This window comes from Prionailurus viverrinus, chromosome B3 (assembly GCF_022837055.1).
Source record: "Prionailurus viverrinus isolate Anna chromosome B3, UM_Priviv_1.0, whole genome shotgun sequence".
Lineage (NCBI taxonomy): Eukaryota > Metazoa > Chordata > Mammalia > Carnivora > Felidae > Prionailurus > Prionailurus viverrinus.
This window is the reverse complement of record NC_062566.1, coordinates 99,201,533-99,220,190: the sequence shown is the minus strand read 5'-3', so window position 1 is coordinate 99,220,190 and position 18,658 is coordinate 99,201,533. Positions and strand designations below refer to the sequence as shown.

Here is an 18,658-nt window from a genome sequence, read left to right as displayed (position 1 = left end):
GTTTAAGTGAGATATTATAGTAACCGATCATCAGATTTTAAATATTAAGAGAAAAGCTAAATTTTTTATCTGGGAGAAAAACATGAAGTCTTGCCCCCCCAACGGATTGTATTTCTTGGACCAGGTAAAAATATTATTCTCATAGAGAATTATTCTCTCCCTCACCCCCTCTGCCCCTCTATTTCTAGCTAGAAAAAACCAAGATTTTAAAGAAAGCCAAGAAACAAAGGAACTGTTGCCCAGCCACAGGGATTGTTTTCCCTAAGTAAATCCAGTGACTCATGGCGTGGGGCAAGAATAGCCCTAACCCAGACATAGACTAAATGCCTGTTGCCATACTCAGTGTAAATGAGAATGATGTAAAGGGCTATACAAGTCAGCCCAAAGTTTGGGATGTAGTCAAGTGAAATATTTAAAAAGCTGGTCTTAACATTTCAATTTTGGATTAAAAAAAAAAAATCTCTCTTGGGAAAGTCTAAAAGAGTTGTCAATAATATTATGCTGACTTATTTTCCTTGGTAAATTTAAATGCTTCAGAAAGAATAGATTTCATTAGGAAGATCTTACAGTTCTAGAAAAGGTTTTCATATTCAATAAATCCAAATAAGGGAGGCACTGCTCTGTCCTGGAAACTGGGAAGAGTTAAGTACTTGTTTACAAATAAAAAAATTCTCAAGGGGTGCCTGGGTGGCTCAGTTGGTTAAGTGTCTGACTTTGGCTCAGGTCATGATCTCACCGTTCATGAGTTCAAGCCCCACACTGGGCTCTGTGCTGACAGCTCGGAGCCTGGAGCCTGCTTCAGATTCTGTGTCTCCCTTTCTCTCTGCCTCTCCCCCACTCGTGTTCTCTCTCTCTCAAAAATAAACTTTAAAAAAAATTTTCAAAAACCCTCAAGACAAAATACTAAAATGTTCATGTAATGCTGTTCTATGCATCTCTTAACTAGTAAAAAGTGATAAATGTTATATATATGCCAAAGAGACTTTTTAAATTAAAATCATTTATATGTAAATAAATCATTTCTCACTAAAATATGATATTAATGTTCTAACACTAGTGACTTTGATTCAGAAGCTGACAAGGGGAGGGACACATGGAACTCCCAGATGTGTACATATAAGCCCCTCCTAAAAGGGCCCCTCAATTTCCCAGGTATTTTTATCGTGATCTCAAAATTCTATCTAACACATAAGATGTATTTTTCATCCAAATGAATAAAAGTAAAAAAAAAAAAATTATCTTGCATCATTTATCTCTGTTGGCTTCCTGGAAAATTATTATTGTATTTCTTTTGTAAATCTCACACATTTTTATGCACAGACTATCTCTATTAAGCCAACAGACAGCATTCATCTATTTTCTCTCTCTCTCTTTTTTTTTTTTTTTTTTACAACACTTAATTTCTTGTCCTAATGAAATGTGCCTGGCATAAACGAAACCTCTGGTTTCACTAAAACTCATCAACCTGAATAGATGCATATTGCCTGAATATATGCATTTCAGGTTTAGAAAATATATAACTTGTTTAAAATGCAACATAAAACCTAAATTAAGAGATATTATAAAACCTTACCATAGAATTCATCTTTCTAAAGTTGAGAGTCTTCCCTCTGCTAGATTCATTTAAAAGCTGGGTGTATAACTCAGAAGCTCTGATTCAGACTGCTCTCTTTCTTTGAGCCTTTTTTTTTCTTTTTATAAAAGCTATTCTCTTAGTGACTTTCAAGGATACAATACAGTATTATTAACTATAATCACCATGCTGTACATTCGATCCCCAGAACCTATTCATCTTACAGCTGGAAGTTTGTACTATGTGACCAACTTCTCCCTCTTTCCCCCACCCCCTCAGCCCCTGGTAACTACCATTCTAGTCTCTGCCTCCATGGTTTTGATTTTTTTTTTTTTTAAGATTCCACATATAATTGATATCATACAGTATTTACCTTTGATCTATTTCACTTAAAAATTTTTTTTTAATTAGAAAAGTAACAAATACTTATTGCAAAATATTCTACAAATACAGAAAAGTATAAACAAGAAAATAAAGGCTACTCTAAACTCAGGAATAAACTTGTACTGTCCAATGAATAACCTTGTCCAATGAAGCTGGGGAGTGAAATGGGGTGAGTTCTACAATTGCCTGGAGCTCTCACAAAGACACCGTCTCTGACATCGTTTCTGTTACCTCCATGAAGAGGGCAACGGCTCTTCAAGCTCTGTTGTAAGCTCAAAGCGAAAGCCATGCTCTAGTAGAATGTCACAGGCTTGTCACACACAAAGATTACTCTCTTCCGTAAAGGCCACTGTGATTTCATCCCAATATATTAATGTCTTGATGAATTAACTGAAATGGACTGTAAAACATGACATTTCAACTGGAACATACCGTTACAATCAATTATTTCAAGTCATGATACTTATCTGACTGGTCATGTTTGATTTGTTTATCAATTCACTCCCACTTAAATCTAACCTATAGGGTGCCAGTAAAATTTTATACTTTCGGATACATGTTGCTTTTGCCAGGAAAAAAAAAACAAAACAAAACTCTAAGCCACTTTCCTACTGAAAACTCACCCCGTGCGCAAAACTTGGAACCCATCCTTTTGAATACTGGATCAACTCTACGTTATCTTAAGGGGAGTCATGTAGACAAGCCAAGATGTTCCTGAATTTCACCTGATAATCATACAGTGCTGATACTCATAGAGTAACCACAGGGAGAATTTTACTGATACCACAGACATGGCATCATTCAGCATTTTAAATTTTATACATTTTAGAAAGGTTTGGGTTTGCCTGGTTGTCAGTCAAAGTCAGTACAGGTAAGATGGCATTGAAGAACTTGGAAGGGCCTCCCTCACCTTTCCCGGACCAACGCTACCCATATCCCTGTATCTGTAACCTTATTTTCTGATGTCCCTCCTATGACAAGGATGGAATGTTGCTGCTTCTATCCAAGACCAATCTCTCTACTGATGTGGGCGTCTCCATATTCTTCCCAAGGATTTTGCTCCTGATATTGTCCCCTCTCTCTCCTGAATCTTCAATTTCTCTCTTTATACTAGATCTTGCCATCAGCTACCAAACACATTGTGAAGCTTCTCCAACTCTGTGACTCTGGGGGGGGGGGGGGGGGGTAAAAGGACCAATTTTTTTTTTCTAAACAGCAACTTGTCACTGATACTTTTTAAAAGTACAATAAAAATGAGTATTGGAAAAATGATCATCTGCTTGGGTGTTTCAGGTACTATAAAAGGTGCTGTAATGGTTTCCAAAGTCCTCTCCATGTCCTACTCCGCTCATTCTGTACCATTAACAGACGCTTGGATGCTCAGCTGAGCACACTTTGAGTAGCACTGTTTAGATTAGTCTCTCTCATCTTTAAAAACACATTCCTTCCAGGGCACCTGGATGGCTCAGTTGGTTAAGCGTCCGACTTCAGCTCAGGTCAAGATCTCACAGTTTGTGGGTTCCAGTCCCGCATCGGGCTCTGTGCTGACAGGTCGGAGCCTGGAGCCTGCTTCGGATTCTGTGTCTCTGTCTCTCTCTCTGTCCCTCCCTCACTTGCATTCTCTCTCTTAAAAATAAATACACATTGGGGCGCCTAGGTGGCTCAGTCGGTTGGGCATCCGACTTCAGCTCAGGTCACGATCTCGAGGTCTGTGAGTTTGAGCCCCGCGTCGGGCTCTGGGCTGATGGCTCAGAGCCTGGAGCCTGCTTCCGGTTCTGTGTCTCCCTCTCTCTCTGCCCCTCCCCCATTCACGCTCTGTCTCTCTCTGTCTCAAAAATAAACATTAAAATAAATAAATAAACATTAACAAAAATTAAAAAACAAAACACATTCGTTCCCCTGCAAGCAGGCTTTAACCTATGGCCCCATCTCTCCAGTTCAGTTAGAGGCAATACTTCTTGAAAAACCTGTCACTAGTTACCACCCTCCCATGTCCTGACTCCTCCCTCACTCAACTTCTCTCAACCCACCTGTGGAGTTTCTACCCCAGGGCAGTACTGATTGCACTACTGCAGAGCTCAGCCAGCACATCCTGGCACATCTGTACCTGGTATTAGAATAATGCAGCCCGGGGTGCTTTGATAGCTCAGTTGGTTAAGCGGTCGATGCTTGGTTTCAGTTCAGGTCATGCTGTCGTGGTTCGTCAGACTGAGCCCCCGTGTTGGGCTCTGCACGGAGTGTGGAGCCTGCTTGGGATTCTCTCTCTCCCTCTGCCCTTCCCCGGCTCCCTCGAGTGCCCTTTCTCTCAAAATAAGTAAATAAAAAAAGAAAGAATAAGGAAACCCTACAGGCTAGTTGGTAAATCATCCCCCTCCCTTCTCTTTCTCTTCTCTCCCTAGGTAATCTCGTTAAATCCTACTATTAGCCAAAAAGTCCTGATCTTTACCAGAGCTTCAGACTATCATGCCCAATCTCCACTTCGGAATCTAATAAGCATCTCAAAATGTAACATGTTCTAAACAGAGCCTGGATTCTTCTTCAATCCCTAGATGCCCCACCAACGACTGGTATCCAATTTGCTCAAGCTGAAACTCAGTATCAAAATATTATCCTTGATTGTTTACCTTCCTTCACAGCCACTTGTCAACACTGCCTCCAAACACAGCTTCCGTCCTTTCATTTCTCCCACCTTAGTTCCAGTTACTGTCAGTTTTTACTAGGATTGCATTGCCTTAGTCTCCAAACTGGTCTCTGTTTTCACATGTCACCTCCATTCCTTTCGAGAGAGTACGTGAAGATATCTTTAAGAAATATCAATTAGACTATACCCCTCTCTTGCTTAAAACTCAATTTTTTTACTTGGCCTTAAAGGCCCCACCTCTCCAAGCTCATCTCATTTCACTGTCCTCCTCCTTCACTCTGCTCCTGCTTGGGGCTTTGGCACCCCCCATTCCTCCCCCCTGGAATGCTTATTTGTGGTCCGTTTGCCTCCTCTAGGATGCAGCCTCCATGAGAGGGGAGCCCTGGCTGTCTTCAGTAACTACAGGAGTATCTGATACATAGCAGGTGCTCAAGAAATGAAACTGATGAATGGAAGATTCTGACAGTCAGCTTGATCTCTGTGAGAGAGACACACAATGCTTTAAGAAATAACTCTTTTTTTTTTTTTAAGAGAGAGAGCAAGCATGGGCATGTGAAAGCAGGAGAGGGGCAGAGGGAAAGACAGAATCTCAAGCAGGCTCCGTTCTCGGCACAGGGCCTGAAGCAGGACTCAACACAGGGCTCAATCGCATGACCATGAGATCAGTACCTGAGCCAAAATCAAAAGTCGGACATTCAACTGATGGAGGCACCCAGGCACCCCAAAAAATAACTATTTAAATAGCAAATATTCTTTAACTTTTCTCAACTAGATATATGCTACTTAAATATTGCCATCAAAAAGTACTATAGGGGTGTGTAGGTGGCTCAGTTGGTTAAGCATCCAACTTCAACACAGGTCATGATCTTGCAGTTCGTGGGTTTGAGACCGGCATCGGGCTCTGTGCTGGCAGCTCAGAGCCTGGAGCCTGCTTTGGATTCTGTGTCTCCCTCTCTCTCATGCCCCTGTCATGTTCTCTCTCTCTCTCAAAAATAAATACGCATTAAAAACAAATAAAAGTACTATAAACCAACTAAATTAAACACCAACCAAACAAAAACCAAAAACATAAGGTATGGCAGCACCCAGGGTCCAAATTATGAAACAGAAATCTTGAGGCCTGGCTGATTTCCTTACCCTGATGGTCAATATGCATTTGGCATCATACTTCCCTTTAGGGACCCTGTAAGACATTTCATCACTTCCTTTGATTTCTTTGATAAACATTTAAAAAAAAATATTTTGCTTTCTCAATAGCTACACTATTCCCTCTTTCATTTACTCCTATTCTAGAAAATTACTAAGAAACTATTGCTATATTAACTCAGACTTTCTTACCCTTAACCCATCTCTTAAATTGAGATATAATTGATATTTTCTTCCTTAGGCAATAATATTTCCAAGTTCTGAGCCTACTGTCTGTTCCACAGTGGGAAAGGCAGCACAAGGACCTTCTTTGGTTCAGTCTGATGTTCTGCTTTTAAATTCTCAATTAACTTAGAAATCATTTTATAGATAATAGCTACAATGAACAGCCCTCAACACCAAGGTCCAGGCTTGAGATATAGGAATGCTACAGTGCTTTTTGCTCAGTAACCTTTGTCTGTGGTGGGTTTGGGACATAAGAACTTGTAAAAGGAAGAAAAATTAAAACAAGCTTGATTGTTCAGGGCCTTCTGAGAATGCCTTAGTTTTACTCTGCAGAGAAATGACCTGATAGTAATCCTCCCACAGGTCTAGTTATTTTCCAAGTAGAATCAGATTATTTTAGTTAAGATGACAAATGTGTTATGTTTTCTTAGTAAATCTATAAATTCTTGTTGAATTACCACGCGTTAAAGAGGTACTATGTAGAGAATGTAGAACTCCAGAGACGTAAATCTTACTTCTGCCAGTAATGCCTTTTCTGCCCCTAGTAGCTAGTTACCTTTCCTCTCAAAGACCCAAATTTCTTCAGCTATGCAATTTAAGAGGTTAGTATAGTATGATTTGGTATTTCTCAGTGTAGTCTATGAACCTCTGTGGGTCCCTGAGACTTTTTTTCTTTCTTTCTTTCTTTTCTTTCTTAAATTTACATCCAAGTTAGTTAGCATATAAGCACAACAATGATTTCAGAAGTAGATTCCTTAGTGCCCCTTACCCATTTAGCCCATCCCCGCTCCCACAACCCCTCCAGTAACCCTCTGTTTGTTCTCCATATTTAAGAGCCCTGAGACCTTTTCTAAGGACCATGTCCATGAAGCCAAAAATCACTTTCATAATAATACAAACGTGCCATTTGCCTTTTCCATTGTGCTAACATTTATTCTGATGGTGCTCAGGCAATCAAGTGCTTTAGCAGGAATCAAGGCAGCGGCACCAAAGTGTACTAACAGCCACTGCATTCTTCATCGCCGTGCATGTGCAGTTAAAAATAACGTCAATTTCACTTAAGTGTGCTTCTGATGAAGTGGTAATAAATTACTCTCGTTAAATATTGAGGCTTTGAAATATTCCATGTGGTGGAATAGGAAGTATGCAAAAAGCACTTAGATGTTTACAACTGTATGGAGGTTCCTCAAAAAATTAAAAACAAAACTACCATGTGATTCAGCAATCCTGTTTCTGGGTATTTATTAAACAAAAACAAAACAAAAGAAAAACCAAAAGAACCTGAAATCAGGATCTCAAAGAGGTATCTGCTCCCCATGTTCACTGTAGCATTACTTACTGTAGCCAAGATCTAGATACAACCGAAAGGTCTGCAAAGGGTGAATGGATAAAGAAAATGTGGTATAAACATCCAATGGGATATTATTCAGTTTTACAAAAGAGGAAATCCTGCCACATGCACCAACATGCATAAACCTGGAGGATATTACAAATATTGCCCGGTTCTGATTATGTGCAGTATCTACACGATCAATAGAAACAGAGCAGAATGATGGCTGCCAGGGACTGGGGATGGAGGGAAATGGGAATCACTGTTCAATAGGGACAAAGTTTCAGTTCCACAAAATGAACGCATTCCAGAGATCTGCTGGATAACCCTGTGTCTATGGTAAAGGTACTGTATTGGGCACTTATTTTGTCAAGACAATGGATCTCATGTTAAGATTCTCATGAATCTTTCGCTCATCTTGAATTTGCAGAGGTGAGGGGGAAAGTGAACAATGTGAGTGGAATGTGACTGTACAATAGTGAAGAACTATCCATGTCCCAACATGTCGCTAAAGAATAGTGATGAAATTACAGGTGCTATTGCAGTGATGTGTTGATTTGAAAGTGGTAAAAAATTGACAAACAAAAATTAAAGGAGTTTGTGACCACTAAACCAGCCCTGTAAGAAATTTTAAGGAGGACTCTCTGAAGGGAGAAAAGATGAAAAAAAAAAAAAATACACACACACACACACACACCCAAAAGCAACAGAAGATTAGAAAGGACCAGAGAACACCACCAGAAACTCCAACTCTACAAGCATCATAATGGCAATAAATTCATATCTTTCAGTATTCACTCTAAACGTCAATGGACTCCATGCTCCAATCAAAAGACAGGGTAACAGAATGGGTAAGAAAATAAGATCCATCTATATGCTGTTTACAAGAGACCCACTTTAGACCTAAAGACATTTTCAGATTGAAAATAAGTGGATGGAGAACCATCTATCATGCTAATGGTCAACAAAAGAAAGCCAGAGTAGCCAAACTTATATCAGACAATCTAGACTTTAAAACAAAGACTGTATCAAGAGATGCAGAAGGGCATTTTATCATAATCAAGGGGTCTATCCCACCAAGAAGACCTAACAATTGTAAATATTTATGTGCCAAGTGTGAGAGCACCCAAATATATAAATCAATCACAAACATAAAGAAACTCATTGATATTAATACCATAATAGTAGGAGACTTCAACACCCCACTCACAGCAATGGACAGATCATCTAATCAAAAAATCAACACGGAAACAATGGCTTTGAATGACACACTGGACCAGATGGACTTAACAGATATATTCAGAACATTTCATTCTAAACCAGTAGAATATACATTCTTTCTCCAGTGCACATGGAACGTTCTCCAGAATAGACCATATACTGGGACACAAATCAGCCCTAAGTAAGTACAAAAAGATTGAGATCATACCGTGCATATTTTCAGACCACAACACTATGAAACTTGGAATCAATCACAAGAAAAAAATTTGGAAAGGTAACAAATACTTGGAGACTGAAGAACATCCTACTAACGAATGAATGGGCTAACCAAGCAGTTAAAGAGGAAATTAAAAAGTATATGGAAGTCAATGAAAATAACACCACAACCCAAAACCTCCGGGACGCAGCAAAGGCGGTCACAAGAGGAAAGTATATAGCAATCCAGGCCTTCCTAAAGAAGGAAGAAAGATCTCAGATACACAACCTAACCTCACGCCTTAAGGAGCTGCAAAAAGAACAGCAAATAAAACCCCAAACCAGCAGAAGACAGGAAATAATAAAGATTAGACCTACATAATAAATAATAATAAATTAATGCTATCAAAACCAAAAGAAAAACAGATCAATGAAACCAGAAGCTAGTTCTTTGAAAGAATTAACAAAATTGATAAACCACTAGCCAGTTTGATCAAGAAGAAAAAGGAAAGGACCCATATAAATAAAATCAAGAGTGAAAGAGGAGAGATCACAACCAACACAAGAGAAATAAAAATAATAAGAGAATATTATGAGCAATTATATACCAATAAAATGGGTAATCTGGAAGAAATGGGCAAATTCCTAGAAACATATACACTACCAAAACTGAAACAGGAAGAAATAGATAATTGGAACAGACCCATAATCAGTAAGGAAATTGAATTAGTAATCAAAAATCTGCCAAAACACAAGAACCCAGGGCCAGATGGCTTTCCAGGGGAATTCTACCAAACATTTAAGGAAGAGTTAACACCTATTCTCTTGAAACTGTTCCAAAAAATAGAAATGGAAGGAAAACTTCCAAACTCTTTCCATGAAGCCAGCATTACCTTGATTCCAAAACCAGACAGAGACCCCACTAAAAAGGAGAACTATAGACCAATTTCCCTGATGAACATGGATGCAAAAATCCTCAACAAGATACTAGCCAACCAGATCCAACAATACATTAAAAAAATATTCACCATGACCAAGTGGGATTCATACGTGGGATGCAGGGCTGGTTCAATATCCGCAAAACAATTAACATGATTCATCACATCAATAAAAGAAAGGATAAGAACCATATGATCCTCTCAACAGAGGCAGAGAAAGCATTTGACAAAAATACAGCATCCTTTCTTGATAAAAACCCTCAAGAAAGTAGGGATAGAAGGAGCATACCTCGAGATCATAAAAGCCATATATGAACAATCCAATGCTAATATCATCCTCAATGGGGAAAAACTGAGAGTTTTCCCCCTAAGGTCAGGAACAAGACAGGGATGTCCACTCTCGCCACTGTTATTCAACATAGTATTGGAAGTCTTAGCCTCTGCAATCAGACAACACAAAGAAATAAAAGGCATCCAAATAGGCCAGGAGGTCAAACTTTCACTCTTCACAGATGACATGATAGTCTATATGGAAAACCCAAAAGATTCCACCAAAAAACTGCTAGAATTGATTCATGAATTCAACAAAGTTGCAGGATATAAAATCAATGCACAGAAATCGGTTGCATTCCTATACACCAACAATGAGGCAATGGAAAGAGAAACCAAGGAATCAATCCCATTTACAGTTGCACAAAAAAAACCCATAAAATACCTAGGAATAAATCTAACCAAAGAGGTGACTGCAAACTATAGAAAGCTTATGAAAGAATTTGAAGAAGACACAAAAAAATGGAAAAAGATTCCATGCTCCTGGATAGGAAGAACAAATATTGTTAAAATGTCAATACCACCCAAAGCAATCTACATATTCAATGCAATCCCTATCAAAATAACACCAGCATTCTTCACAGAGCTAGAACAAATAATCCTAAAATTTGTATGGAACCAGAAAAGACCCCAAATAGCCAAAGCAATCTTGAAAAAGAAAACCAAAGCAGAAGGCATCACAATCCCAGACTTCAGGCTATACTACAAAGCTGTAATCATCAAGACAGTATGGTACTGGCACAAGAACAGACACTCAGATCAATGGAACAGAATAGAGAACCCAGAAATGGACCCGCAAACATATGGCCAACAAATCTTTGACACAGCAGGAAAGAATATCCAATGGAATAAAGACAGTCTCTTCAGCAAATGGCATTGGGAAAACTGGACAGCAACATGAAGAAGAATGAACCTGGACCACTTTCTTACACCATACACAAAAATGAACTCAAAATGGATCAAAGACCTCAATGTAAGACAGGATGCCATCAAAATCCTCGAGGAGAAAGCAGGCAAAAACCTCTTTGATCTCGCCTGCAACAACTTCTTACTCAACACGTCTCTGGAGGTAAGGGAAACAAAAGCAAAAATGAACTACTGGGACCTCATCAAAATAAAAAGTTTCTGCACAGCGAAAGAAACAATCAGCAAAACTAAAAGGCAACACACAGAATGGGAGAAGATTTTTGCAAATGACATGTCAGATAAAGGGTTAGTATCCAAAATCTATAAAGAACTTATCAAACTCAAAACCCAAAAAAACAAAGAATCCCGTGAAGAAATGGGCAAAAGACATGAATAGACACTTCTCCAAAGAAGACATCCAGATGGCAAACAGACACATGAAAAAATGCTCCACATCATTCATCATCAGGGAAATACAAATCAAAACCACAATGAGATACCACCTTACACCTGTCAGAATGGCTAACATTAACAACTCAGGCAACCACAGATGTTGGTGAGGATGTGGAGAAAGAGGATCTCTTTTGCATTGTTGGTGGCCATGCAAGCTGGTGCAGCCATTCTGGAAAACAGTATGGAGATTCCTCAAAAAACTAAAAATAGAACTACCCTACAACCCAGCAATTGCACTACTAGGCATTTATCCAAGGGATACAGGTGTGCTGTTTCAAAGGGGCACATGCACCCCAATGTTTATAGCAGCACTATCAACAATAGCCAAAGTATGGGAAGAGCCCAAATGTCCATTGATGGATGAATGGATAAAGAAAATGTGGTATATATATACAATGAAGTATTACTCGGCAATCAAAAAGAATGAAATCTTGTCATTTGCAACTACATGGATGGAACTAGAGGGTATTATGCTAAGTGAAATTTGTCAGAGAAAGAAAAATCATATGACTTCACTCATATGAGGACTTTAAGAGACAAAACAGATGAACTAAGTGAAGGGAAACAAAAATAATATAAAAACAGGGAGGGGGACAAAACAGATGAGACTCATAAATATGGAGAACAAACTAAGGGTTGCTGGAGGGGTTGTGGGAGGGGGGATCGGCTAAATGGGTAAGGGGCATTAAGGAATCTATTCCTGAAATCATTGTTTGACTATATGCTAATTTGGATGTAAATTTTAAAAAATAAAAACAAAACAAACAAAAAAGAAAGTGGTAAAAACTGTACCACCGACCACTGTAAAATTTTCTTGATGCTTTTTTTTTTTTTTTTTTGGTATTGAGAATCTGTTCTCTAGGTAAGACATGTGTAAAAAACCTATGTAAAAAATCTTGTAAATAGAAGATTTATTTGGAAATCTTGGAATCTTGGAAAATAATTTTGGGAAGTATTAAAAAACTATTATGAAGTCCACTAAAATCATCAACAGGAAAGTGTAGGCATACATTTATTTAGGAAGAGATTTTCTCTGGTTGAAGGAGAAGAAAAAACATTTAGAACGTTATAAAATGGAATGGCATGACTAAAGCCACTGTTAATATTTTGTCTATGATAAATATTACTTTTGGGGCCCTTAATTAATTGGTCCATATCTAGGACTATGACACTATCTAGGATTGTTTAGCTTTTTATAAAATAGCTAACACATTCACATGGTTCAAAAATCATAGTGTGAAATAGCCCCCCATGTCCCCCCTACCCAGACCTCTTCCCCACAAAGGCAGCTGCTTTAGTAATAATGTCTTATTTGTCCTCTTGGAGATTTTTAACGCATATAAGCATTATTTAAATCATTATCTATGCTAATATTTAATAATATACTATTTAATATTTAATAACAAATTTATTACTATTTAAGATTAGCTAATCTTTTTTAAAATGTTTACTTTTAAAAAAAATGTTTTTAAAAAAATCTTTATTTATTTTTGAGAGAGAGACAGAGTGTGAGCAGGGGAGGAGCAGAAAGAGAGGGAGACACAGAATCTGAAGCAGGCTCCATGCCCTGAGCTGTCAGCCCAGAGCCCGATGCAGGGCTCAAACCCATGAACCGTGAGATCATGATCTGAGCCAAAGTCCAACGCTCAACCGACTGAGCCACCCAGGCGCCCCTAAAATGTTTCCTTTTGAGAGAGAGAGAGCGCACACGTGCAAGTGCATGAGTCGTGGAGGGGCAGAGGGAGAGAGGGAGAGAGGGAGAGAGAGAACGACAAGCAAGTTCCACTCTGTCAGCTCAGAGCACAACGCAGGGCTCGATCCCACAAAATACAAGATCATGACCTGAGCCTAAATCAAGAGTCGGAAATCAAGAATCGGACGTTCAACTGACTGAGCCACCCAGGCACCCCAAAGATTAAATAATCTTAATTGAATATATTATCAATGGCTCAATATAATCAATAATACTAGTATTTAATTCATTAACTATGTTTGGAGCTCTTTCCACATCCACACAAGCTTTTTCTTGTTCTCTTTTACAGTCCTGGAGACCTCCACTGTATGGCTGTACCTGAATTTACCGAACCGGTCCCCTACTGAAGGACATTTAGGTTGTTCACAATCTTTGGCTACTAAATCTTGCTTTGAGCAATAACTTGGTAAAAATGTAATTCTGCATGTATGTAGGGGTATCTTTGGGGTAAATCTCTAGAAACAGAAGAGCAAAGAGTGCAAGCATTTTTCATTTTCACCAGCATCTCTAACTCACTGCTGCACACAGGTCATACCAGTTTATAGGAGTAGGAGAGGGTTTCCCCACATCTCTGACAAGACCTTTCAGATTTTTGCCAATCTGGTAAGTGAAACATAATGTGGCTGTGCGATGCGAAGCCACATTTCTCTTTTTGAGATAAGTTGAGCATATTTTCTTATTTTTCAGAACTACTTATTCCCCCTTTAGGATGTGATCTATGATATTGTTTTGACACTTGTTTCAATATAGTTTATTTAATAATTTAACTCTCCATACAGAAATGCAAAGCCTATGGACACCTGCGTGGCTCAGTAGGTTAAGTGTCCAACCTCGGCTCAGGTCATGATCTCACAGAGCCTGCTTTGGATCCTCTGTCTCCCTCATTCTGTCTCTCTTCTCTCTCTCTCAAATAAAAGCATTCAAAAAAAAAAAAAAAAAAAAAAAAGAAAGAAAGAAAGAAATGCAAAACCTCATGGCTCCCAATTTGAGTTTGATTTTTTTTCCTTTATTAGCCTTAATTTTAATTTTTTGTTGTTTTAAAGCACCAAATCTTGAATATATTATAAATTCTCTTCTTCCTAAATTGATGATTTTTTTCCCTTTTCATTTCCTTCCTTCTGCTTTCTTTTGATCTATTTTTGGACTTCCTATTATATACCACTAATAGGAACCACTATTCATGACCCTGTTCTGTATTTTCTTACTTTCATTTTTAAAAGAGAACTCTTAGAGACCAATGGTTAGTTTCTTGATTTCCTTCCTCCTTCCCTCCCTTCTATAATGAAAGCACTTCAATTTTTACATTTCCTTCTGAGTATGAGGTCAGTCACATCTCTTGAGTTTTGCTACATAATGTTCTATAGTTCTTTTTAAAAAGGCCTATACTTGTAGTATCAATGTCCTTTCTGATTCAAGTGTTATTTAGGAAGTATTTTGAACATGTTTGCTTTTCAAAGTGATTGGTTTAAAAAATTTTCATTATAAAATAAAAATAATGTGTATTTATACACATAATGCTAAGAACGTAGCTTGTCTGCAATTTTAGAACTAAGTTTTTTCTTAGTCTTTCAAAAACCAAATAGGAATTAATTTTTATATTATCCTTATGTCCTTCTCCTTGTACATCACTAAACGCTACTGTGCCAAAAGGTCTGACTACATATCAAAATGAAGGAAAGTGTGCTAAAATTTCCACGAAGGAGAGGAAGCTGTGTCATGGGGATGTAACATACAGCACGGTGCCTATGGTAAATAACACTGCATTGTATATTTGAAAGTAGCCAGGAGAGTGGATCTTAAAAAGCTGTCATCCCCAGAAAAAAACTTTGTAATTATGTGTGGTGACAAATGTTAGCTGAACTTACTGTAGTGATTATTTTGTAATATGCACAAATACAGAACTATCATACTGTATGCCCGAAACTAACGGTAAGGACACCACATTAAACAAGAGAAATAAAGACGTTACCTGAAACATATCCGTATCTTTATCATGTGTGTATTCCACCACCACAGTCTGATTCCTTGACAGAGTATACGATATACTGTGTTGACCTTTGCAGCTGATAGCCTAATAATGAAATAAAAACATAGACATTCAACAAAATCTCGTTTCAACAACTGCAATTCTGTTTGTAGTTAACAAACATCACTCTGCCAGCCAAATCAATACAAGCCAAGCCAACGTGTTTTTTGTTTGTTTTTAATCAGAACCTGTTCCTGTGCTGTGCCCTGAATTAGACAAACTAACAGCCATGACTCCGGTTTTACCCAATACCGTATCTTCATGTGAACAATATTTAAGTCAAATCAAATTTACCAGTTTGCAAGACTTGATTTAATCATGTCTCAGGAAAAACATATATTTTCTCCATATTACTATAACTAAATGATAGAAATTTTAGATTAATAGGGTTTATTCAAAAATTTATTTTGGGGTGCCTGGATGGCTCAGTCAGTTAAGCACCCAACTCCTGGTTTTGGCTCAGGTCATGATCTCACAGTTGTGAGATCAAGCTCTGCACCGGGCTCCACGAAGAACGTGGATCCTGCTTAAGATTCTCTATCCTCCCTCTGCCCTTCCCCTGCTCATGCATGCATGCACTCTCCAATAAAAAGATAAGAACAATAATTTAACACTACAGTAGTAAGTCAATGGCATTTTGTTACACCTTCCCCATGCAATAGAGATGATAATCATAGTAAAAAAAATATCACTGCAAAATGTAAATGTTCTTTAAGGATTTCTCTACATCCATCTGGCCAATGATAATCATACAAGATTCAATATGGCATTGAACAGAGTATAAGTAGTTGTTTAACCCAGATATTTACTAAGTTAATAAATAAGGAAACTAAGTCAATTTCATCTTTTCTGTTTTTAGACTAAAGCTAACAGTCTTCTTCAAAGAATCTAGAGGCCAGTAATACAATATTCTTAATGTCTCCACAATGATATATTTGAACACATCTTAAGTTGTGGTCACACACTTTTAACACTTCCACATTAACAAAGAAGTTTATTTAAATTGTACTCCAAATTATTTCAATTACATTTTATCCATTCCACTTCAACCTCATTTATCTTCATTTCTACTCTTTTACATTAAGTATAATAAATAAAATTTTAATGAGCCTTTCTATTAAACATTTATTGAATAATGACACTATGAAGACCAAGAAAGCATTTGGAAGTAGCTGGACATAGAAAGCATGTTAATGAAAATGTACTCTGAACATTTATATTTGACTAATATAATTGCTTAGTGCCAAAAATAGTACAAAATTCCAAATCAACTTTGAAGTTAGCCTGGTTAATCTCATGGTTATTTAATCATCTGCCCTGAGGAACTTCGTGACTGAACTGTTTTGTTCTATGTGCTTCATTAAGACAATATAAGTATTAGAAATAATTTAAATATTTAATATGGCCAGAAATCTAAAACAGACTCCTTAGACTACTCAAGTCCACTAATAAAAATAGCCTTAAATTTTCATTGGTCTGAGTCTGGTAAATTCAATGGTTTTGATAAAAGTGACATTTTTTTGAAAGCCAAGCTAATAAAGAGCTATTTTCAAGATAAATAAACAATGGATGTTTATAGCTATATGAAAACACCCACTTTAAGAAAAATAATTTTATTCAACTCAAACTTATTAAAACTAGCAATCAGGGGGTGATTATTTATAAACTAATTTTAGGTTTCCTGAAAAAGTGTCTATTGCATTTAGAAGTATTCAATTTACAAATATCTCAGCCCAAAACACAACTTTCATGACGCATACATTACATGAAGAAGAAATGTCTGTACTTTGTCAATTATCTGCACACTGAGAAGCTAACAAGTGCCATAAAAGAACTCCCTTTAAAAAGTTACACCTTTTTGTATGATTGTACCTTCTTAAGTACAGTGTTTCTCAAACTTCCATCAAAGCTGCCTGAACTGGAAGAGAGTCACCTGAACCTTGGAGACATCTGAGAAAGTACCCTGCAGTGAAGTTTCTCATATTAAAACATTTTACCTTAAGCTTATTATAAATGTTGTATTCTCCTTCATAATATACTGGCTAGTTTTAACAGTTAAACATTTCCAAATTTGCTGGGAAACTAATGCCCCGGGAAGACTTGCTGGGCTCACCCCATAACCTGGCATAGCCCTGGGCACGGGACCCCACAGACACTTCTAGGCCACTCTGGGAATACCTGCAAATAGCCATTTTACAGGCCCCAAGTTGTTAGTGGGCCCCATTGTTCTAACTTGTTTACTCAAACTATTCTTGTGACCCAAGTTATGAAAAGGGCTACTGATAGAGAAGCCATACCAAGGAACTGCTCCCAGTACAGGGAAGCACACAACCTAGGCTGACCCCCGGCTGCTCCCCCTCAAACGTGGAAGCAAGCACAGAGACTCTGAACCCTTGAATGCCTGATCCAGGGCACCTTGCGTGTTGAGCCCACATAAAGAAAATTTACAGTTTCAAGCTTTTGCCCACTCTTTATGTGGCTGAACGTGAACAACTGGGGAGTTAGGAAAGGTGAATGCTTTTGGGTTAGGGAAATGCTTTTCCTGAGACTTTCTGATGAAGAAAGCACCAGCAGCGGGCTATATTCCAGATGGCTCTGATGTAGGGAAGATGGAGAAGTGGGAAAAGAGGTTCTGCAGGGAGAAATGAGAAGGTGGTGAATGGCTCTGAGCTGGCAGGTAATGTACTCCCTGTGGCAGGGATGGCCAAGAACTTCAGAATGGGAGTGACCTCCACCTTCGCGTGGCTTCCAGTTCTCACCGTGACTTCCCTCTGTGAGTGCCAAGCCAGGAGCTCACTGCCTGTCCTGAGTTCTCAGGGCTGGTGTTGTGACACGTTTCACCCGCAGGGAGAAGCATGGTGATGAGCTGGCCCTTAGAACGCTGGGAGTTAAGCCAGGACTGAGATCTGGAGTAAAAGGTGGCAGTCAAAACCAGGCCACCTGAGGCCATTGATGGCAACCTCAGAAACAAACGGAGATGCAGACTTCCCTGGATGACACACACTGGGCTCACGTGATCCTGTCTGCATATTAAAGTCAAGAGTGGGGCCAGATTTGGTTAGCTGGGGAGAAAATTAGAAGACCATGTAAGCTTGAAATCTGGTTTTGTTTTCTTTCTGGCAAGTACCTAAGGCATTATGCTCTTTTCTTGTTAGAAGTACCCATTTTTCAACAAGACTTTTAACATTTAAAATACGACTTTCAGGGGTGCCTGAGTGGCTCAGTCGGTTGAGTGTCCTGACTTCGGCCCAGGTCATGATCTTGCGGTGACTTCCAGCCCTGCGTTGGGCTCTGTGCTGACAGCTCGGAGCCTGGAGCCTGCTTCCCATTCTGTGTCTCCCTCTCTCTCTGCCCCTCCCCCGCTCATGCTCTGTCTCTGTGTCAAAAATAAACATTTAAAATACAACTTTCAGAAATTCAGCTTCTAGTCAATTACAGATTCACGGACTTGAGTCCATCATTGCAGGAATCTCGGAAATAAAAATTTCCCCAAAGTAACGAGTTGCTTTGAAATCTACTTTTGAAATATACAGGGGA

General features: G+C 38.5%; 1 protein-coding gene across 2 annotated transcripts in view; it reads right to left on the bottom strand.

Annotated features, from left to right (window-relative positions):
* PELI2 (pellino E3 ubiquitin protein ligase family member 2) overlaps positions 1-18,658 on the bottom strand; it is a 196,116-nt gene that overhangs the window by 16,277 nt on the left and 161,181 nt on the right. For both annotated transcript variants that reach the window (XM_047863857.1, XM_047863858.1), the window contains exon 3: positions 15,065-15,166. In XM_047863857.1, the coding sequence (XP_047719813.1) occupies positions 15,065-15,166 (102 nt within the window). The remainder of the gene's footprint in view (positions 1-15,064; positions 15,167-18,658) is intronic.